The sequence below is a fragment of the Macadamia integrifolia genome, chromosome 8 (assembly GCF_013358625.1).
Source record: "Macadamia integrifolia cultivar HAES 741 chromosome 8, SCU_Mint_v3, whole genome shotgun sequence".
Lineage (NCBI taxonomy): Eukaryota > Viridiplantae > Streptophyta > Magnoliopsida > Proteales > Proteaceae > Macadamia > Macadamia integrifolia.
Genome location: NC_056564.1, coordinates 2,579,099 through 2,603,277, shown reverse-complemented (window position 1 = coordinate 2,603,277; position 24,179 = coordinate 2,579,099). Strand labels below are relative to the sequence as shown.

The 24,179-nt window shown below is 39.1% G+C and overlaps 1 protein-coding gene across 2 annotated transcripts in view; it reads right to left on the bottom strand.

Annotated features, from left to right (window-relative positions):
- Window positions 1-24,179, bottom strand: part of LOC122087208 (aspartic proteinase 39-like) — a 54,710-nt gene that overhangs the window by 29,523 nt on the left and 1,008 nt on the right. For both annotated transcript variants that reach the window (XM_042656257.1, XM_042656256.1), the window contains exons 2-4: window positions 23,871-24,000; window positions 23,499-23,746; window positions 20,286-20,510 (exon numbers count right to left, since the gene is read on the bottom strand). In XM_042656257.1, the coding sequence (XP_042512191.1) occupies window positions 20,286-20,510; window positions 23,499-23,746; window positions 23,871-24,000 (603 nt within the window). The remainder of the gene's footprint in view (window positions 1-20,285; window positions 20,511-23,498; window positions 23,747-23,870; window positions 24,001-24,179) is intronic.

Genomic DNA, 24,179 nt, shown 5'->3' with positions numbered 1-24,179 from the left:
GGTAGAACAAATAAGAGCAGGCCTTTCCCTAATCCCCTTGCTATTGCTTTCCCTCAGAAATTCCATCCTGACACTAGCCAAGACACAATGTCAGTTTCAGGCTCGATGTCCACAATCAAATAAGTAAATACCTTGTTAGGAAATCTCTCCCAACGTAACTCCCAATTCTGAAACATTGATTGGAATTTTGACACCGAATGACAGAAGAAAAGATTTTAGTATACACTCCAAAATTTTTATGCCTTCCATGTTTTATCTTGTGCCAAAAGGTTCTAATAGGATTATTTCATAGTTATCATGGAGACTAAGCAACCCAAGGCGTTGGAGGGGTGTGCTGAGGCGACAAGGCACCCAAGGCTATATGACTACATGTAATATAGCAATGTAATTTTATATAATATGCTTACATGCAACATAGAGCCCATATCAATGCAATGTGATATAATTACGCTAGTAATGACCTAATATGAGAAAACCAACATATAATAAACAAAGCATAGGATATAATATAAGCATATGCATCGAAAAACAAATAATAAACATAAATCAACCTAAACTTGTCGAGCGTCAACAAGGCATACTTTTGCCTTGGACCCAAGAAAGAGTTAGAATATGTGGATGGGAATGAATAATGAGATGAGAATTAGAGATGAAGAAGAAGAGGGAGGAGAGGCAATGGAATGGTGGAATAGTGTGTTCTGAGAAAATCTCACTAACACCAATATATTATTTCACTAATATATTTACAAGTAATTACACACACCTCCCTAAGGAGGGAAAAGGGAAAAAATAAAACATAACATGAAAATTTCCTAAACTACCCTTAGAGCAACATAACTAATATCTCTAACACTCCCCCTCAAGCTTGAGAATAAATATCATACATTCTCAGCTTGGACAGCAAAGAACTAAACTGATGATGAAGAAGACCCTTTGTGAAGATATCAACCAACTGATCTCTAGTCCTCACAAAAGGTGTACATATGTGACCAGAGAGTCTGTCCACCTCTATATGTTTTGTTTTGTCATGTTGTATAGGGTTGTGGGCTATACTTATGGCAGCCTTGTTGTCACAATAAAGCCTCATAGGTGCCACAGTATCAAATCCCAACTCTTGGATCAGCCTTCTTAACCAGAAAAGCTCTCACACTCCATGAACCATAACTCTAAATTCTGCCTCTGCACTAGATCGAGCCACCACATGTTGGTTTTTGCTCCGCCGCGTGACTAGGTGACTACAAATGTACAATAGCCAAATGTAGATCTCCTATTAGAGACTGAGCCATCCCATTCTGCATCAGTGAAGCCTTTTATCCTCATGTGGTTATGCTTGGCAAAAAGTAGTCCTTTTCCTGGAGAGGACTTCAAGTATCGGAGAATGTGGTAAACAACATCCAAATGCACACTCTTGGGAGCATACATAAACTGACTCAAAACCCCCACTGTATAAATAATGTCTGGAGGAATCAAGGACAAATAGATAAGCTTCCCAGCTAGCCTCTGATATTTCCCTGCATCAACAAGAGAAGGGCCAAAATCTTCCCCTAGCTTATGATTCTGCTCAATAGGAGAACTTGTAGGTTTGCAGCCTAACACTCCTATTTCTTTCAATAGGTCTAGGATAAACTTCTTTTGGCATATATTTATGCCCTTCTTGGATCTAGACACTTCAACCCCCAGGAAGTACTTTAAGGGTCCTAGATCTTTGATTTTAAACTGTTGGGCTAAGTAGTTCTTCTACTCATTTATCTCAGCTCTGTCACCTCCAGTTACCATATGTCATCAACATAGACAATCAGGGCTATAATGGTGCCATTACAACACTTAGTGAACAAAGTGTGGTCAGCCTGACTTTGGGAATACCCATTCTTTAGAATGGCCTGTCTGAACCTTTCAAACCAGGCCTTCGGAGATTGTTTAAGACCATATAGAGCTTTCTTGAGAAGACACACCTTTCCTGTAGCTGAAAGGAACTTAAAGCCGGGAGTAGTTTGCATATACACCTCCTCCTCTAAATCGCCATGTAGGAAGGCATTCTTCACATCTAATGGATACAATGGCCAATCCTTATTTGCTGCCAGAGATAAAAGGACCCTTATGGTGTTATCCTTGGCCACAGGAGCAAATGTCTCCTGAAAGTCAATCTAATACACTTGACTGTATCCTTTTGCCACCAGCCTTGCCTTGTACCTCTCAATAGTACCATCTGACTGGTACTTGATTGTGTAGACCTAACTGCGTCCAACTAGAGTTCTCTCCCTGGGAAGGTCAACCAATTTCTAGGTATAATTTTTCTTGAGGGTCATTATTTCCTCAATTATGGCTTGCTTCCACTTAGGGTCAGACATAGCTTCAGAAACATTATTGGGAATAGAAACAGATGAGAAAGCAATAGTAAATGCAACACTTGTAAGGGAGAGAGAGTCATAGGAAATAAATTGGGCTATAGGATTAGTACAAGCTCTCTTTCCCTTCCTAGTAGCAATAGGAAGATCTAACTCAGAAGAGGAAGAAATAATATAACCTAACTAAGGAGGATGGATCTCAGGGTTTGGATTCAAAGAGGACTCTTGGTAGGTCTTCTTGCTCCTCCTTGTGTACATAATGTCCACCTTTTCATTACCTGAACCACCTCGTGAGTCATGATTAATCACCAGCATCAATAATATCCATCTCTCTATGTTTTCCAATGTCAAGTATAAAAGGAGAGATCAACAATGAGGAAAGAAAAGGGATTTCATCAGTAGCCTTTTCACTCCTATTATGCTCCCCCTAAAAAGGATGTTGACGGGGTGCAAAAAAGGTGTAGGCTGAAGGACATAACATCTTTAGAGAGAAGCCTTCGTTTGGAAGAAGGATGATAGCACTTGTAATCTTTGGTAGTGGAAGAATAGCCAAGAAAGATACATTTAAGAGCCTTAAGGTCCAATTTAGTCCGAGAAGACTTATTAATATGGACATAACAGATACACCCAAACACTTTGGCGAGAAGAGAGAAAGAAGAAGACTAAAGAGACGAGGTGTCCAAGGGAGTTTTGGAGCCAAGAAGTTTTGTTGGCATACAGTTGATAAAAAAAGTAGAATAAGGAGAGCATCAGACCAGAAAGTTTTGGGAACACGCGCTCCAAAAAGAAGACTCCCACTGACTTCCATCAAATGGCGGTTTTTCCTCTCAGCTACCCCATTTTGTTGGGGTATGTCAACACAAGCTAGCTGATGGATAATGCCATTATCCATAAAAAAGTTTGAATACCACCATACATATACTCCCCCTCTTTATTAGAACGAACAATTTTAATCTTCGTGTCAAACAATGTACGTATTATATGATGAAAAAAATTTTTAAAGGCATCATACACATCACTCTTGTGCTTCATCAGAACAGTCCAAGTAGTATGGAAAAATCATTAACAAATGAAGCAAAGTAACAAAAACCAAGTAAAGAAGTAGTAGTAGACGATCCCAAACATCAAAGTGCATAATGTGAAAAGGAACAGTAGATCTATTACCATGATAAGGATAAGAATGATAATGTTTGGTAAAAATACATGGTTCACAATGAAAGACATGGGAACTAGGAAAAGAATTAAATAAATAAGATAATTGTATCCTCATAATAACAAAAGATGGATGTCCTAAACGTTGGTACCACAACATCACAAAATCCATAGAACTGCTATCAGTACATCCACACACATAGGACTGAGTTGTAGCCAAAAAAGGTGATTGAGGTTTAAGTAGAGCCCTTTCTCCTCACGCACTGCCAATAATCCTCTTCATCACCAAATCTTGAAAGAGACAATGAGAAGGAAAAAATGTGACACAACAGTTTAAGGATTTTGTTAGGTGACTCATAGATAAGAGATTAGTGGCAAGGTTAGGAATGTGAAGAACATAATCAAGTGAAATGGAAGAAGTAACAGGAATGCTACCCTTACTAGAAATGGAGGAAAGGGTGTCATCAGCAATCCTGACCTTATCTTTACCGGAACAAATAGAGTACGTATCATATTAATGGGACGTACTAGTCATATGATCCGTAGCACCAGAATCAATAACCTAAGATGGAGTTATGGAAGGAGCAAATGAGGAAACCTGCAAGGCGAAGCTGAGAAATCTAGCATTATAAGTGAAAAAGATGATGAGCCCCTAGTTGTAACATAACCCTGTGGAATGCAGCAATATCCTCCTTAGTAAGGGAACTGTGCTCTGCCTGTATGCTAGTAGCAGATGCTATAGTATCAGTCTCAACCTGAACACTGTGGGCTCCAGCTCCCCCTCTACGTCCACTATGAGCACCACTAGATCCACTAAGCATGCCAGCTTGACAACCATAAAGAACCTAACATCTCTTTGATGTGCCCAGATTTCCACAATGATCACATCGCCTGTCATCTCCACGAGGTGGCCCTTAACCTCTACCACCACCACGCCAGTCTCTCTAAGAGCTAGTAGGAGTCTGACCACTCAAGAGGGGGGCAGGTTCTATGGCCACCAGCTTGGTCTCCTCACTCTGCAGATAGCTACACATTTCATTAAGGGATGAAAGAAGAGACCGACCCAAGATTTGTATCTGGATTGACTCATACTCGGGATTCAAAACCACTAAGCAAGATAAAAACACATTTCTTTTCAAATGTTCGATAAACCTTAGCTTCATCTTCAGGATTGGACAGTTGGAGGTCCCTATAGTGATCATAATCTTCCCAGAGACTAATGACAGTGTTGTAGTACTCAGAAATGGTCATTTCCCCTTGCTTTATGGCAATGACCTTTTGGAGTAGTTGATAAACTTTAGTCGAGTCACCCACACGGTCAAAAGTTTTAGTAACACTATTCCAAATATCTTGGGCAATCTCTTTCCTCATAAACCTTCTAATCTCAAGTTTCATAGAAAAAATCAGCCATGTCATAACAGTGGAGTTTTCAGTCTCCCATTTTGTATATGATGGATCATTTAGGTTAGGAGCTTTAATGGTACCTGTAACATACCCGAGCTTTCCCCTACTCCACAAGGAAAGCTTCACAGAATGAGTCCAATCCAAGTACTTTATGTTATCCAACTTCACAATAGAAATTTGAGTATTTGGGTTATCAAAAGCCATAGGGGCAGGATGAGTAGAACCACTCGATGTACTAGCTGAAATCTCTCCAAAGACAGCCCCATGTCCACTATCATCAGACATATTATAGAGAAAGGGTCACACACAAGGTGGGGAGTACACACTCTACCCAAATTTTCTTTCCCTGAACTAGAAAAAAAGAAATTCCAGCAACCAAACCAAGCATATACTTCAAAGAAATTCACACCATCTACCTTCTTCAATTTGTAGAAGGATTATAATACAGGATTCAATAGCCTTAAACATCAAACCTTTAAAAACACACAACAAGAAGCATCACAAGACACATTTCAGAGATAAAACAGCCAAAAAAAGGGCTGGCGGTACCCTATGTGTACTGAAGAGTTGAGTTGTGGCTGTTGTGCAGCCACAACTCAAGAAGGCTTGTAGCGAGACCCAGAGGGGTGATAATACACCCTAGGGCGACCTAAATGAACTTGGTTTCAGCTCCAAAGCTGACTAGATGAGAGACAACGAGAAAAAATGGTTTAGGGCTGGCGGTGAGCTTACCTAGACCTGGTTTTGGTTATTGCAACCTTTATGTGTCTCTTTCTTCAAAGGAAAACTCCCCTTAGTGTCTCTATAGTCTCCTTGCATATGCCTCTCTCAAGGTTTCTTCAACCTTCTCACATAAAAGTCCCTTTCCTTGGAACCCGTTTGTAACCTAAGGTTCCAAAGAGAAGAGAAGAAGGGAGGAGACTAGTAGCTCGACTCTCAAACCAACCTTATAACTCTGATACCAAGTTAGAATATATGGATGAGAAAGAACAATAGATAAGAGTTGGAGAAGAAGAAGAAGTAGAAGAGGGAGAAGGAGGAGAGGCGATGGAATGGTGGAATAGTGTGTTGTGAGTAAAATCTCACTAACACCAATATATTACTTCACTAATATATACAAGTAATTACACACACCTCCCTAAGGAGGGAAAAAGGGGGAAAATAAAACATAACATGATAAGTTCCTAAACTAACCCTTAGAACAACATAACTAATATCTCTAACAGAAAGAGCCTGGACACCTAGGCGCGCCTTGACAACTATAGATTATTTTATTGTTTTCCACAGTTTTTTTTTTTTAAACCCATAAATTGTAGTATTTATGTTTTCTCATTAATTTAAGCAGAATCCTCCCACCTCAATATGAATGAAGCAATTAGTAACATTCGCTTGTTATCTACACACGAGAATCCAAAACGGATGCTGTTCATATTGGACACCACCTTTTCAATGTCGATTTTGTTGTGGATTCTTCAATAAGCCACATCCTTTTTGCATTTCGGTGAAATAGTTCTCTTTCCATTCCAACAACCAAACTTCATAACAATGAAGGAGACATCATATTTAGTTGTATAAAAAAATAAAAAAAAAGGGGGGAGAAACCATCAACCTAAATTTACTTCTGATCATAAATTTAAAAGCATTTAGGTAACTCACTACGTTTTGAACAGATTATCAACATTTTGGAGAAGAGCTTTAACCTCTCCCTTATTGAAACCATATGAAGAATATTTTTTTAGTGGAACCAGCCATAGACAAGCCTTTGATGCACAGAAGCTGAACTACATGTTCTTTGTTCAGAAGACAATTATTGGACCAACAATTTCATAAGTAATGACAAATTAAATACATCATCGGATGAGGATCCATGGTCTTGGATCTAACAATAATCCTCAGCCAAAGGAGATAAACTTATTTGAAACTTAATCATGCCTCGAGAACTGTTTCAACTTTCATAAAGCTTATTGTCAATACTGCAGATAATACAATTCATTAGATTCTTGGGATCATGATCAACATCTTTGTCACAATCAAATCTGTAAATCATGGAGTTTTCAAAATGAATGTAAATTCCTGGCAGTTCAAGGGGGGTTACAGGACCTAACAGATTTGAGGTCCAGTTCATTGATATGGGAATTTTATTTTTCCAACATTTTTATCATCTAATGAGAGCTTCTCAGTGGACAACCATCTTATGTTATCTCAATTTTAAAACCTCCTCAACACAATTTTTGTCATTGGAAATACAAAGGATGGCAGAAGGTTTTCCTAACTTGCAAAATATTGTTTTTGTTATTCTTCTTGTCATTTGATTCCATTTAAGTGCTAATGGAAATGCTAAATACAGTTATTGGTGAAATACTATTACTGAAATAGAGCCTCTTAATGGGATATCCAAATTCAGTTGTCAAAGACACCTCAGCTCCTCAGTAGCCAGTAGTACATTGTCTGCAACACCAAATAAAACACGAGGTGCAGATTGATGAAGTACAGGCCCTTGATACAATCACTTCATCAGCCTAATGTTGTCAAGGATTAAAGTATCGGTATCGGTCGCTGTATCGGTCGGCCAAAATTAAGATACGTATCGAAGGGTATCGTATCGTATCGAAGATATGCTAAAAATATACACATAAATGGATAGGAAACATTTTTTTAAACACTTTTGCATAAAGAATTTGTTAAAAAATGCTATTGATGACATGTATTATGCTGAAACACTAAATTGAGGGTATCGCACTAAGAATTAAAGGTTTGTAGTTATCCTATAAATGTAAAATCCTTGTTCTCAACCTTGATTTCCACTTTAATTAGAGAGAAATATGGCTGGTAGCAACTTTGGAACAAAAACCCCTCAAAAAATCGTATCTTTCTGCAAAATTACCCATCTTGGCCATTATATGACCGTAGCGCACTGTATCAGTATATACCGATACTCACCGATACGTACGGATCAATACATACCGATGCTCACCGATACGTACCGATACTCACCAATTCGTACCGATTGATACACACTGATACTCACCGATACATACCGAAACGTATATTTCACCTTGATTTTATATTTTCCATAAAGTCGTATCGGTGCATATCGTATCGTATCGATGTGTATCGGTGGTATATTGATGCATATCAGTATGTATCGTAGGATACATATCGATACAAAAGGATTTAAAAAAAATTTCATGTATCGTATCGGTCGGCTAAATTTAAGATACATATCGGAGGGTATCGTATCGGTATCGGTGATACTTTAAACCATGAATGTTGTCTTGCCACCAGAACATATATTTTGTAGGCAACAAAACATGTCATCTCCATACAGTGTAAATAATCATTGATATGATCATCCATTTTCTCCACCAGTCCTTAAATCTTTATCGTTTACGGCCAAGTGGACAACCCTCTAGAGTTCTATCCTGATCAGTTGGCTTTTTCCCCCACCATAATTGATTTCTCTCATTGGCCTGTACCCTATACCAACTGTTTTTTTTTTTTTTTTTTTGGTTCAGCCCTACCTAGGTGATGTATTAAGAGAAATAGAGCTTTTGTTTTGAGTTTAGTTTGGATATTCTTTAACAACTCTCTTTGAAACCATTTTTCCTCCCCACATCTTGTGCAAGAAGTTCATGTGATGGAGAAGGCCTAAGGGGTAGGGAAGAATTCCCTGAGATGGGTCTCAGAGTTGTAGGGGAGAGAATGGAAAGGAAGGGATCATATAATTAGACATAGCACAAATCCAACCAGGGAGGGAGAGATCGTATAAAGGGGGGAGAATCACACACAACCCTAAGGCTCTCAAACACTAACTCAATTCATCATTCTTCAATCTATGAAATTAGATTACGTTAGCTCCTCTATATAAAGAGGGCAAGCTAGCAGTCATAACCTAACTAGGAGTTAGACTCCAAGTAGGACTAAACTAGAACTTCAATATGGAGTAGGTAACTAACTAGTCATTCACTAATCGGGAAACCTAAACTAACTAAAAACTGAAATAACAAAGGAAATAGACTCAAAACAGGACTCTAACTAAGCTAATAATTAAATCCTGTTTTCCTACTTTCTTCCCATATTTTAGGCCCATTAAAGTGGCCCATTACAAAGAAAACCCATGAGATCAAAGGCCCAACACATACATAACCCAACCCAAGGCTTATTTGCAATAAAATAAGCTCATTAAGTGACTTTTCTATATCATCATGCCTTATTACTTTTTGTGCATCCTTAGTTCTCTTTTTCTAGGTAACATAAACCGGTTCTCTCTTTCCTGGCGGTATTAGCAGTCATTAGGATTATCCAACCCCATCATGCACCATTGCTTAATAATGTCCAGCAACTATCTGCTGCTCCATGAGAAGATAGATTTATTGTCTGAGACATGACTAGGTTTGATTTTACATTATCCATCCTACAATAGAACTCCTTATTGAACTCAAAAGAAAAGTTGTCCTCATAGTTAGAGACCCCATGTAGGAATAGATAAACAATATTAGAGGTGGAGTGAAATGATAGAACTGGTTCAAGAACTTTAACAACCTGCCTTCAAGTTCAAGGGTAGCTTATGAACTGTGTAAAAAAGGGAGATGATGGAAGGACATTAAAGGATTAAAATACGAGAAATTTTGGCTCTAATACCAAAAGTGGTTTAGCTTACAAGGTTAAACCAGCCTAAAACTAGAAACATGTTTGATATTTTGATTAAAAGGCTTAGTTAGTATGAAAGTAGAATAAAATTAGCACTGAAAAATAATAAACTCAGATTAAAAAGAATCCATATAATCTTTATGAATAAGTTTGCAGGTTCAGAAAAGAGATGAACAGTAGGGCTAATCCATCTAAATCTAGGGTTTTGATTGAGGTGAAACTAAAGAATAGCTAAGGAAAAATGAGGAGACTAAAATAAATTGATGAACAAGGAGCAGGCAGTGAGCAGGTTATTTCATTATTGTTACAGTCTAGAACTAGGATTAGGGATAAGATATGACGATAAAAAAGGGACATGCCCAGTGCATGAGGCTCCCGCCACTATGAAGTCTAGGGAAGGTCATAATGTACATAGCCTTACCCCACTTTGCAAAGAGGTTGTTTCCTGACTTGTACCCACGACCACTAGGTCACAATGGAGCAACCACTAGGGATGAGATATGATGATGCAGGAGTAATTGAGGTCATTAGAAATTTAGAATAATAGGTCTTAATTATTTTTAGTTGTTTCTTTTTCAATATTGTTGAGTCCTAGTGACTAGTAGTAGACGAAAAGACTACTTGTTGGTTTTAAGGGTTTTCTATCCAATTATTTATCTAAAAGTCATGTGACAGGTCATATGAATCTAAAGGGAAAGTTAGCTTATTATGTAAGGTACTTAATGTAGGACTAGAGTTGATAAGTCAAACTAGACCCAAACTACAAGAACTTTCTCTTAATGTAGACTAGGATAGGGAGTCTAACCAAGTCTCAACTACAGGAACTTTTAAACCAAAGAACAACTAACCAATTCCAACAATATAACAGATCAGATTAGAACATTCAGCAGGGCAAACTGGAACATTAATCAACTCCCAATCAGTATAACATCAACCAGAATAGTAATCAAATAGTATCAGGCTTTGCAGTACTTCAAATAGACTCAAACCAATCTAAAAACATGAACCATATGCCAAGTAAACAGCAGAGAATTAATCAGATCTGTCGATCTCAGATCTGGGCAGGTACAGCCACTGATGGTTTTGGCAGCAGTAGAACCTTGAGACAAACTTGAAGAAAAATAAGAAAACACTTGTAGAACCCTGTTGGACTTCACGCCGCAAAGAGTCGCTTGGATCAAATACCAAACCCTTATTCTTTGGTCAAAAACAAAAAAACACTCCAGAGGAGAAAACGCAGCAGCATTGTTTTTTTTTTTTTTTTCATAAATCGTGGGGCTTAATGGGAGCTCTCTCCTTTATTCATAATAATGATGGGGGGTAATTACAATTTAGTAACTTCAAAGTTACTAAAAAACTGAAATAAAGATTACTAACATCTAGTTACTAAATCTGGAAAAGTAAACTAGGAAATAAAACAACTGGAATTAGAAACTAACTTATAACTGAAAATTAAAAACTAACTAGGTACTGAAATTAGAAACTAAATAACCCCATCTAAAAAAGAAACTAAAGAAAAATGAAACAAATCAGTGAATCCCGTATGCAACCTTAGAACCCCTCTTTTAGACCCATAAAAGTGGTCTATTACACTCAAAACACTTGGGATCAAAGGCCCAACATGTATGGAGCCCAACCCTAGGCTTATTCCTAATAAAACAAGCCTAGTTTGGTGATTAATCTGCATCAACTCTCCCCATCTTGAAAAAATTCGTCCTTGAATTTTGCAGTGATGAGGGGGAAACAACATGTGAGTAGCAACTTTGACCATCCCCAAACAAAATTTTGGTTGCTTGTAAACTTTCAGAATGTAGTCTTCAAGGCGTGGAGCTTTCTCTTCAAAGAACTATGATGGCACAACAAACTCTATATGCTCGACCTCTGAATCAATATCAACTGTGAATGTCGTATGCATAGAGTCATCAACGTTGGTATCCTTTTCATCAAGGATTGAAGGAACAAGCTCTTTCTTTTCATCATGAATCTCAAAGACTTATTATGGAGTGCTTTCAACCACTACATCATCGTCCACGTCTTCAATATTGTCTACTCTGATCTTCTCAATATATAACTCTTCAGTGGAATCTTCTAACTCTTGACCTTCTGTTTTTGAAATTTTAAGAACTATCTCTTCTTTTGTAACCTTGACTTCGGGTTCTTTTGGTTTAAATAGAGGTACCTTCACTTCACCTAGAGGTGTTGTGGCTCTTAGGGGTGCTAAAGTGTTAGGTTTAGTGGTTGAAAAATTTTTCTTGGCCTCCCCAGCTTGGTAACCAAACCTTCTACCTGGCTGTGCTATAAGTTCCTTTGCTCGAAGAGCCTTATCAAAGCAATCTCTCACTGTATACACATCAGCAACACCAATTCCTCTATTAATTTCAGCTTGCAATCCCAGTCGAAACCGAGAAAGTAATTACCTTTCACTCTCTCTAATGCCTGTGCGAGAATAAAGTGCATCAAATTTGTTTATGTATTCCGCAACAATCATATTTCCTTGACGAAGAGAGTTCAGTTGGTCTTGTATGCAAGCTTTAAAATTACGTGGCAACTGGCAAGTACTTATTAAACAATTATTGCTTCATCTCCTCCCAAGTAGTAGGTTCTCTACCACGGTCTTCCAACTCTAGCTCATAGGTTCTCCACCAATCACGAGCAGCCTCAACTAGCTTTGCACGAGCTAATTTCATCTTTCGTTCCTCAGGCAAGTCATAATAATCAAAATAATCATCCAAGTAGCTACCCAATCATAGAACAGTTGGGGGGTCATATCTACTATCAAACTCCTTTAGATCGAGCTTGACCTTCTGTTAATCTCCAGAGTTCCTCTGATATGTGGGAAGTTTAGTCTCAAAGTAACCCCTTATGTGTTCTTTACAAGTAGGTTGCTCTACAGGAACTCTCTGCGGTGCTCTCAAATTAGGGATATGTCTCTTGTTAGCCAACTGAGCAGTTATATTTAATGGGGCTTCCACTTCAGGTGGTGTATGAGAATCACAGGTATATTATTGTGATTGGGTCTCCATAGCCAGCAACCTTACATTCAGTTTAGTCCGCAAAGCTTGTTGTTCAGCCTTTAGTTCAGTTCTCATATTCAGTACCATCTCATAATAGAAACTAGGGAGGGAATGTTGTTCTTAGCCATGCTCTGATACCACTTAATGTAAAACTAGAGTTGATAAGTCAAACTAGACCCAAACTGCAAGAACTTTCTCTTAATGTAGACTAGGATAGGGAGTCTAACCAAGTCTTAACTGCAGGAACTTTTAAACCAAAGAACAGCCAACCCATTCCAACAATAAAACAGATCAGATTAAAACATTCAGCAGGGCAAACCAAAACATTAATCAACTCCCAATAGTATAACATCAACCAGAATAGTAATCAAATAGTATTGGGCTTTGCAGTACTTCAAATAGACTCAAACCAGTCTAAAAACATGAACCATATGCCAAGTAAACAGCAGAGAATTAATCAGATCTGTCGATCTCAGATCTGGGCAGGTACAACCACTGATGGTTTTGGCAGTAGTAGAACCTTGAGACAAACTTGAAGAAAAATAAGAAAACACTTCTAGAACCCTCCTGAATTTCATGCCGCAAGGAGTTGCTTGGATCAAACACCAAACCCTTCTTTTTTTATCAAACATAAAGAAACACTCCAGAGGAGAAAACGCAATAGTATTTTTTTTTTTTCCATAAATCATGATGCTTAATGGGAGCTCTCTCCTTTATTTATAATAATGATGGGGAGTGATTACAATTTAGTAACTTCAAAGTTACTAAAAAACTGAAATAAAGATTACTAACATCTAGTTACTAAATCTGGAAAAGTAAACTAGGAAATAAAACAACTGGAATTAGAAACTAACTTATAACTGAAAATTAGAAACTAACTAGGTACTGAAATTTGAAACTAAATAACCCCATCTAAAAAGGAAATTAAAGAAAAAGGAAACAAATCAGTGAATTCTGTATGCAACCTTAAAACCCCTCTTTTAGACCCATAAAAGTGGTCTCTTACACTCAAAACACTTGGGATCAAAGGCCCAACATGTATGGAACCCAACCCTAGGCTTATTCCTAATAAAACAAGCGTAGTTTGGTGATTAATCTGTATCAGTACTTCTTAGTTTGTTGGGCAGCCTTTTAACTTGTTAAGTAAGCTATTTCCTAACTTGTTGCTCAATAGTGTCTAGCTTCTTGTTCAAGCTAACCTTACATATAAAAGTTCAATTAGGCATGTAAAACCAGGACAACTATTGATGTTTCATTCATTTCCACTAGCACAACCCTTTCTTCACCAAGAAGTAGGGGTTGTGAGCTTGGATTGCCTCACCCTTTGAAATCCCTCCAAGGGCAGCTTCAATGGAGTCCGAAGATTACTTAGAAGGTGTTCCAAACAACTTGTATATCATCCACCATCACCTCCTTAGTATTTTTGCATTTCAGCACCTTTCTCCACCTCTTCTCCCACAAATTTCTTCTTAAAAGCACACCACAAAACCTCACTTGAATGTTTTGATTCTACAGTGAAACATCAAGGATTCAGAGATTCTTTGGCTCTACCTCATGGGAGCTTACTCTCCTTTCTTCCCTCTTCTTCTGTTGTTGTCTTGGAAGAACTTATGATTATGAGTCCTAAAACCTACTTAAGAAGCTCAACAAAACATCCAATCCCGTGCATGGTCCAATCACCTGATTCGGACCGGTTAACAGTCTGGAAGACTAACCTTTGCTTAGTTTGAGTGGCATAACTCCCTCTGTACATTTCTGATTGAGATGATTCTTTTGGCATATGAAACTAGATTCAAATGCTGCAACAGTCAAAGAAATATAATTTCTCTAATTCTTCCTGAAACATGCTCAAAATCGATCCAAAGTCATATGAACCAAGCCGTTAAATGCAAGACAGTAATAGAATCCAAGAGCACTTTCTCTTCATTTTTTAATGTCTATTCACTCAAACCTCCAAATCTCACTCGTATTAGCTTCGATTGACCTGATTCTTTTTCCACATGAAAGCCAACTCAAAGGATTACACCTCTCATGTTTTCACCACCAACCCAGGTCCTGTGCATGAGTCCCAAAACTGAGCTCTAATCCAACACATATTTGGAGACATCTACTTGAAGCATTCGCGTCATGCCTGAAGATCATGTTGTAACTTCTCACTCCATTCTCGGATTGATCTGATAAAAATATGGTCTTAAAGCTAACTCAGATATCTTCATTTCTCATATTTTGAGATCCTCAAAATTCCAACTAAAGGATTGCTCAAAAGAATACCAGAAGCTGCAATATGGTGTAGAAAACAGAATCTGGGAACCATGTGCAACATTTTCATTCGAGATCATAGATCCTTTATCTGAGCTCGGATTGGATAGATTCTTTAAGTATTGTGAATCACACTCATAAGACTAGAGTCTTCTAGTTTTGAGTTTCAACAAATTGTTGCATATAGATTGTCTTTGTTGGCAACCTTGGCTGCATGTCAGTGATGAGGTGGCCACATGTGATGATGTGGCAGCGTATAGTCACTCTGATGACATGGCAGTGATTAGAGGTGTGTTAGAGGTTGCATGAGTGTATGGTGTAGTGGTGCTAGTTATGCATTTCCAAGCAAGTTGCGGCAATTTTGGCCAATTTATGTCCTGGCATTTTGATCATTCAAGATGGCAGTGTCAGCAGCTGGCTTTTTCTGGACAGTTGTAATGTGTTTCGCATTCTTTCTAACGAATCCAGAATCACCATGACCCAACTTCGAACGAGAGAGTTATGGCCAATGCAAGGTTCATGGGAATTTTAGTTATTTCACATGGCTGATTTTGAAGACTAGTTATTCTGGAGAAATGCTTTGAGTCAGGAAACCAACGCAACTTGTTTCGGCTCAATCCGAATTCATCTGAAGAAGAGACTATGATTTCCGTCCAGTCACTCCAAAAGTTTAAGTTTGTGAAGCTATTGTTTACATTTCTGTCAGTGGTACAGGGGCAATTAATTTTGCTTCAGGGGCTTGTTTGCAAATTCTAATAGTTGGTGGTTGATCCTCAAAGAGCAGCTCTGATCAAGCCACGTCACTTCGAGGTTTTTTCAAAGATGTTTTATTAAGTGAGGGGCTCTGTGCAATTAATTTAAGGTCAATTGTTTTGAATCTAGAGGCCTAGGGCTTGCCAAGTCACCATGATGCGAGATTGATGACTCGTATGTGTTTGCAAAGACACAGGGCGGAATCAATGTCGTTGTTAGGTTTCTAAGTGGTCATGTGTATTGAATTGAAATGCATCACGTCATACCATAGCAAATCAAGCTCGCATGTTTCAAGCCCATACAATCATCACCCTGAAGATTCTATTTGCCGTGCTCGCATTCATTGCGAAGTTACATGCTTGATTGATGCACATCTGAAGGTCCGTATGCTTTCCCGCCTAAACTCCATGATCTGACAATCATCCGATATCTCGCATCTTGCGACCAATCAAAGATTGATACATCATCTTCCAACAACAGCTTTGTCAGTGCCACACATCAGCATCATTCCAACTCCACCACCGAGATCTCGAGCCAATCAAACGGTTTTAATCACCCCTTCATTCCAAGATCAGATTGTAAGGTTGCAAGCTGCCCCAAGCTACGGTGCTTCGCAGGTGCATCTAGGTCCTGAAAAAGATTCCATTTGTAATGTTTTTAGAGGTTGTACTTCAAATATGAATATCTCCCTCATCCTAGTTCCGTTTGGGATGATTCAAATTGCAACATGCTCGTATTTTCAAGGGTTAATCTTCCAGGAGCAAGAAAACAGTTCGGTTTTGGTGAGAAATCTTCTTCCTAATTGAATTTCTCAATTACAATCTAATTGATTGAACTAGAACCTTCCTATTACAAATCCAAATCAAAATAAAAACCAATTCCTAAGGTGAACCAATCAAGAACCAAAAACCAAGCCACACCAGACCAAGCTGCATCCATTAGCAGTTGAATACTACAACAGGTCTGGACTGGTTTTGGGGCCTTGTTCTGCGATTTACATCAGTGTGTAGTTATGATGCTACATTGATAGCAAAAGCAAAAGAGAATAAAGGTGAAGAAAGAAGGCGGTTTTGTGGCCTCCTTGTTCATTGAAGAAGAGGAGACAAAGAGGGTTGATTGAGTGGTCCCCAAAGATACTATGTACACTTGAAATGTCAAGTCTACCCGATAGAAGAGAAGTTAAAGGTCCAGTGAATAAATATCATCTCAGGGACATCTCTGGAAATCTTAGATAGGGTCCTAAGCTTGATCTAAACTTTGTTCATTTTCATATGCCATCTAAGTGATTGAATGTATGTTAGGTATAATGGATGTGTAATGTAGAATTATTCCAGCCTGCATTTCATTGTAGGGCATCAATATAAGCCCAACTCATGTTATCTTACTATGAGAGTGTTCTCCCTGACAGTGGGCTGTTTGTTATTGCCATTAAGTGCCCTTTCAAATCTATGCTCGGAAAAACCTGGGTGTTGGTTCTCCCAACTGCAACTTCAATCATAGTAGTGTATTGAGTCGATATTACGCCTCTATAAGCACTACTTTGGGGATGTAGGTTTTATTTCCTGTGAGTTGTGCGTGTGGCTTCTATGTATTTCCTGTATTGCATTTGGAATATTTGTGGGCTGCACGATGGGTGTGCACACTTGAAAGTTCCTATGACAAGAAGTTGAGGGTGTACACGAATATGTATGTGACTGCTATAGTGCTAGCTAGATTGCCACGTCATGTGTACAGACAAAGAAGAGAAGAAATTGTGGTTCACCAATTCACCCCCTCTCATTGACAGTCGGTGTTCAACACAAACTACTAATGAAGGATATCTCTAAACACCCATGAAGTTGCTGCTGTGCTTCTGTGCTTCTGTGCCACTTTATGTGCCGCTGCTGTGCTGCAGCCATGCATGCATGTAGCCTTATGTTGGCTGCATGGCCCACAACCCTTGCTCTGTCCACGCATGGCATGCAGCCTTGGCTGCTGCTGTTGCTATGGTCGTGCCTAAGGTGCACATGCCTTGGCCTTTGGCCTATGGCCTACCATACATGCCCCTTCTGACGTGCCCTTGCTGTGCCACTGGGCTGTGCTGCTTGGCTGTGCTGCCATGTGAGGCCCTATGCTGCTCTCCTCAGCCAAGTGGTTGGGCTGTGGCCCCCTATGTTGCCCCCTAACAATGACACCTCATAACCTCACTAACCATAATGTCACCTCATCAACCATGCTGACACCTATTCCACATCATCAACCATATTGATATCATCAAGTGGGATGGTCATGCCACTTGTGCATGGCACCTCTTTGGGGAATTTCATCGAACAATTGGCCATTCTGGAGTGACTGTACAGAAACAGCCATAATTTCCTCATAAGGGATCATATCGATGCAATTCCAGTTGCGTTGGAAAGAAGGCTCAATGTTCTACACTTTTTAGTTCATGCCACCATCTAACTCTGCCACTTGACCTGCCCAAATTGGCTGTAAAGTGGACACATCAGTGTGAACCTATGAACACTAATCCTACTTCCCAATGCTGCCACATGATGCCAGACACTGCCAATCATTATCAAATGCTGCCATAGACTGCCAACTCAGTCTGGAAGCCTCTCTAACACTACCGACTTGACACATGTCCAATACGCACTGCCTCTGCACTGACACCTCCAGTACTGCCACATCACTTTGTAAGCCCTGTGATACATCTGTACACCTCTTTACACATCACTGCTCCTGCCGTAACACCTTTGCACTGACAATCTGCCACTATCGCTGCACTGCTGATGGTGTCACTGCCATGTCAAACCGCTGACTATGCTACTGCCATATCACACTGATTACTGCTCAACTATGACCTCTGTTTGATTGTGTTAATCATGACTATTAACAACAATGGCAACACCAGCGACCACTGCCACAACATCACTCTGCACACTCTGTATACTCTGGTACATGTGCAGAATTGCTTCAGCTCTGCCACATCAGTACACTGACTGCTGACTAATCTCTATAGCTACTCTGACACTGCCTCGGACTGCCCATGCTGTACACAATCTTCCACCAATGACTGTGTTAATCAACTGACTAAAGTGTGAGTCTGTTGCTCACTATGGTGACAACAATGACAACAACACCAGTTCAACACTTGATTATTGCCCTTAGACTGCATTTGGTAGAAAAGAAGAATCCATTGGAGGATAATAGTCCCCCACACCACTGTTTGGTAGTCTGTTTTGGAAAGGAATACAAGAATTTTTTACGGACAGATAATGTTGTCAATGGCTCATTGCAACTGGGTGACAGCTAATGAACTGTGCTAACTAAGAAAAAGTTATCATGTGGATGTAAAGCTATGTCTCTATATCTGAGGATGAATCGTCCAATTCACCATTTTTACTGTACAGTCCACTTTACTCTTTAATGTAATGAAAAATCATTTTCTGTATTTATGATTAAAATTAAAAGGGCTCTATCATTTATCCATGTTTTCAAGTACAATGAACATTGAGAGGCTAATAAAAAGGTAAAAGAAATAAAGATCAACTAAGAAGGACCACCACTACTGATCACTAGACTTAAGACTCATGTAGTTAGACTGAAACTACAAGAATACTCTCTTAATGATTCAAAACAATTAAGGCACAGCCTAAGCTACATCTCCCAACATGTGGGCATGGTGGTTGGTGTCTGATATTTACCAAGACATCCATGGCCAATTCATCAAAATAATCATGAATCAGCAGAAGATTTTAAAAACAATTTTTTTTTTTTTTTTTATGATGAATAGCAAAGAAGTTTTATAGTACTATCGCATCCTTCATTCATTCACTTGCATTTAAATTTGGGTATTTAATTTGTCTAAAACTGAGTTTTAAGTCTGTTTTTGAACATAGCAGCATAACTATCCTACACACTCAAGAAGGATGTCTAATACAACAACAATAACCACTTAGCCTTTTTCTCAACTAAAAGGGATCTACATAAAAAGAAACATAATGAAGGGGAAAAAAAAAAGGAACAAAGAAAAGAAAGAAACAAAACAGCACCACAGGAACATCCCACCAACAATCAGCAAATAACATGAATCTTTGCCCCCCAAAAAGCTCTGTTTGAGGTCATACTTGAGTCAAGACCTAGCTTCTGGCCCTCTGCATGTCTTTTCTTACAACATCCTCTATGGTCATTTTAGGCCTACCCCTACCCCTACCCCTTTTTGCTCCTTCCATCTGGATCTGGTCACTCCTCCTCACTGGGGCATCCCTAGGTCTTTGTTGTACATGCCCATACCACCTTAAACGACATCCCCGGAGCTTGGCTTGAATCGGGGCAACTCCCAACTCATCTCTAACCTATTCATTCATTATTCTATCTCTCCTAGTTTTTCCACACATCCATCTCAACATCCTCATCTCCAACACGTTCGGCTTATCTATGTTACACTTCTAGACTGCACTCAAGAAGAATGTCTAATCACTTGAGTATTTCTTCATGGAAATTATAAGCCAATAAAATGGTAACAAGCAATAAAGGAAACTTGGATTTGCTAACATGAGATTCAATCTTGAGAAGGTATAGAATTTAAATAAATAAGACACTCGAAGACTCGAAGACATTTAACAATAACTTATTAGTAAAAACTTGCACAGGATATATTGAAGTGATAAATAAGAAAAAAGATAAGGGTACAAACTACTTCATAAAACAGGATAAAATCACATACTGATCTGGTACCAGTGGAGTTGTTTTTACTTTTGGCTCCATGACATGTCCAATGGCAAACATTCCACCTCCTTTTGTACCACTCAAGCAGTGAGCAAACATCCTTCTCACTTTACCTGCAGAAGCCAGCTGCGATATCATGGATGTATTTGTTTGTCCAAAACCAAGTATTCCATCAAGAGTCGCATCAGATGAACCTATATCACCAGATTGTACAGCACCACACCTACCACAGAAACATAAAGAAATCTATAGAAGCAGCACAACAAGGAATCTTCAAACTACGGGAAACAATTCCGATTTTAAAAATTGTAAAGATGTGTCCTATTATAAAGAGATATCCATCAGAACTTTAAACAAATAATAAAAGAGAAGAGAAAATAAAGAGAGAGTGTAAAGGGTTAAGAGAAAGTATTGACATCATCTGGTAGAGCTTCGTATAGATAAGGTGGGTCCCGAGAACAGCTTGGATGTGTCTTAAGGAAGTTGACCAGAGAACATCCTGTCCTGAAGACTTGAGGTAAATGAGTATCAGTCTTCAAGACATCTTCTCTGAAGCTCAACCAACCTCATTCACAATAAGGGGTTTATTATTCCATTGAAGTTAGAAGATTCCTTTTTTCCTTCCTTAGAAAAAGCATAAGCAGTGTTTTAACAATGACCTGACATAATAAGACTTAGAGTTAAAGCGCATAGAACATGACTCCCAAAAATTTTTCTTATCCACAAACTAATGAAGACTGCTCAAGGATACCTTGTGTTAACAAAAGTAAGGTGGTTTTCAAACAACTTGGCCACATATTTAGATCATATGACATTTCCATTTAATAAGTCAATTAGTTTGGTCTCAGATATCCCTCCTCAAAAAGATGTGGGACCCACATTGTTTTTCCACATTCCAGAATCTCTCTCTAGGAGAGTCACTGAGTCTCCTGTTTGAAATAAAGTTAAATCAGATTAAGGTACATGTCCAACTTAAAGTCCAACAACAGAATCAGATATATTCTGTTCCTTCAGCCCACGACCATTCTCTATATCCTAAATCTGTTATCCTTCCCTTCTTTTCTGATTCTGTAATCTATCTAAAGCAAAACCTATCTTAGTCACAAAGGTAGCTCCCATATCGCTAAGTTCCATCCACACTGCAAATAAGTTCCATCCACACTGCAAATTGCCAGCAGCAGATTTTGATTCTCCTGCAATAATGCAAACTCAATCTTGTGTTGCTTACCAGATTCATTACCTGGTCTCTGTAGAGAGAGGAAAATCGACCATGGACGTTTAACATGAATATCATTGGGATCTGCAGGCATGCAGCTACAGAAAAATCTTTGATCTAGAAGTAGTTAAACACCAAGACTTAAAAAATATCTGGATTGACTAGGTTCATTATGGGTTGCTCAAACATAACTCCCTTTGGACTGCTCCTTCTATATCCGATGCCTCCTGGATCTGGAGGAAAATCCTTAGTCATAGGACCATTGCCCTCCCAGCCATCTCCTCCACCACTGGCAACGGGAGGACTATCTCTCTTTGGGAAGACCCCTGGCATCCTTCGGGCATTCCATCCCACCAGATCTCTCCTAGAACGGTTTATTCCTTTGGTCTTCCAGCCAATGCTATAGTCTCGTGTATCCTTTCTCCTACTAGCTGGTCCCCTCCTCTTCCCCCTGGCCACAAAGGAAGGGAAGAAAAATGCATTTGGCTCCCCTCATCCAATGGGATATTCTCTTCCGCCTCTACTTGGTCCTTCATCCGTGCCTCTTTGGCATAAGTTGGTCCGGTTTAAAGGTCACATTCCTCGTCATAGCTTCACCCTCTGGAGGATCCTTTCTAATTGCCTTCCTACCCAATTCTTCCTCATTCACCACCATATTCCCTCCAACCCATCCTGCTGCCTCTATCCCTTAGGTACCGAAGACATCCCCCATCTCTTCTTCTCCTACCCCATTGCCTCCCTTGTTTGGAAAACTATCCTTATCAAATGTTAGCCAGCTAGGAGATCCATTCTTCCTTTTGATAGAGAATGGATCTGGATAGACATGACCTTCTCTAGTTCCTCCATTTGTGACACCATTGGTAAACTGGCTTTTAGTGCTACTATTAATCATCTCTGGATGGAGCGTAACATTCGAAGATGGACTTCCAAATCTCGCTCTCTAGATAAGATTTGGAAATCTATCTTCTTTGATATCACTTCCAAAGCCCATGCCCTCCAGGCCCGTCCCGTTCCCCATACCCCTAGGAACACTTACATCATTGCCGCTTGGAACCTCCAAGTCGATCTCATCCCCACCTCCTCATGATGGCTTGAGTATTATTATGTTGTTTGGTGGCTTTTGTCCCCCCCCCCCCTTTACTCCTTTTTCCTATTGTCCCTCATTAGTGCGCGCTTGCCTTGCTCTGTTGTTTCCCCTGGTTGCTTTAGCCTCCCCCCCTCTTTTCCCCCTTGTATATCTCCCCTCGAGAGTAATTATGTAATTCACACAAAAAAAAAAAAAAAAACCAAAGACTTCCTTTCCCCTACATTTGAGTGGATGAATTTTTTTTTTTCTAAACCCATATTTTTTGCTGCCAAGGGGGAAAGGGCACTTTATGATGAGTAAGATAAATATGCCTTGTTCCATTAGTAAAGATATTTTCTAATTGATCCAAAAGATGAAGAGAAATAGAGTTCACATTATGGTAGGTCATATTTTTTAAGTAAAAGATAAGAGGATTCAACCACTAAAACTCCCTTTTTCGCTGCTCCTATTCATTCTCCCCAACAAAAACCTCACCTCAAAATGGGTTTATCGGTTGAACTTGCTCAATTCCAGCTCCCATGATACCTGAACATGAAATTCATGCATTTTCATGTTCTAGTAAGAAAGAAAGAAAGAGACCCAGTGAACGAGGCTCCCGCTACTGCAGGGTCTGGGAGTGGCCTTTTCATTTTCTAGTAACAGAATAATAATAATTTAGACACTTGAAATACAGCTGGACTACATTAGAGATGCAGCGCATATCAAGATCATGTTCTATTGTCAATAAAATTAGCCTGGATATTTGGATTCCCAGCCTGGGAGGACTTGAAATGTATGTATTTCTGTGTTTATATGTATATTTGATAAGAGCAAAGTCTAACAAAAATCTCAACAAGATGCAATGTCGCAAAATGGAAATTACCAATATACTGGTGCAAGTGTCATAGAATAACAGAAGTACGTCATACCCAAAGACAACAGTCCCGTTAGAGGGGATAGTTTTCTGGTTTCCGGACACTTGACCGTATTGTATAACATCTCTGACATAGTATCCAGTGGTTGAACTCCCATCTTGATACTCCACACCATATACACAGGACAAATTATCGTTGCATCTAGGAACAGGGTTCTCCGAAGCTAGGTAGCAAAATTCTTGATTACAGGTAACCAATTCTCCAGTAGCAGAGGCCTTTGGATCATATGTTTTGAGTTCTAGCTGTACAAGATGAATACAACACATAATTGAGAAAAAGAATGTGAAATGATGCTACTGAACCAAGAAATTCAAAGATTAATGGGTGAATCAAGACATGGGACATAAAGCATAAGGACAAGCATACACCGAGACTGCTTTTTGTTGGACACTTGGTGCATTCTACGCAATTGACCCAAAGAATGTCGCTTCCTGTATCGACTAGTACATAATAATCCTTAGGAGGAGACCCAATGGCAAGTTTAGTATAGTAAGTCCTGTGACAACCAACAGATCCACCAGAACCAACATAATATACATATCATTATCATTGAACGAAAAGATACAAAAACAACTTAACAACTTAGGCAAGTAACATGGCTACGAAGAAAATTAATTGGAAAAAAATATAATTATAATTAAATTTAGAATTAAAAAAAACTAAAAGGGGGGGGGG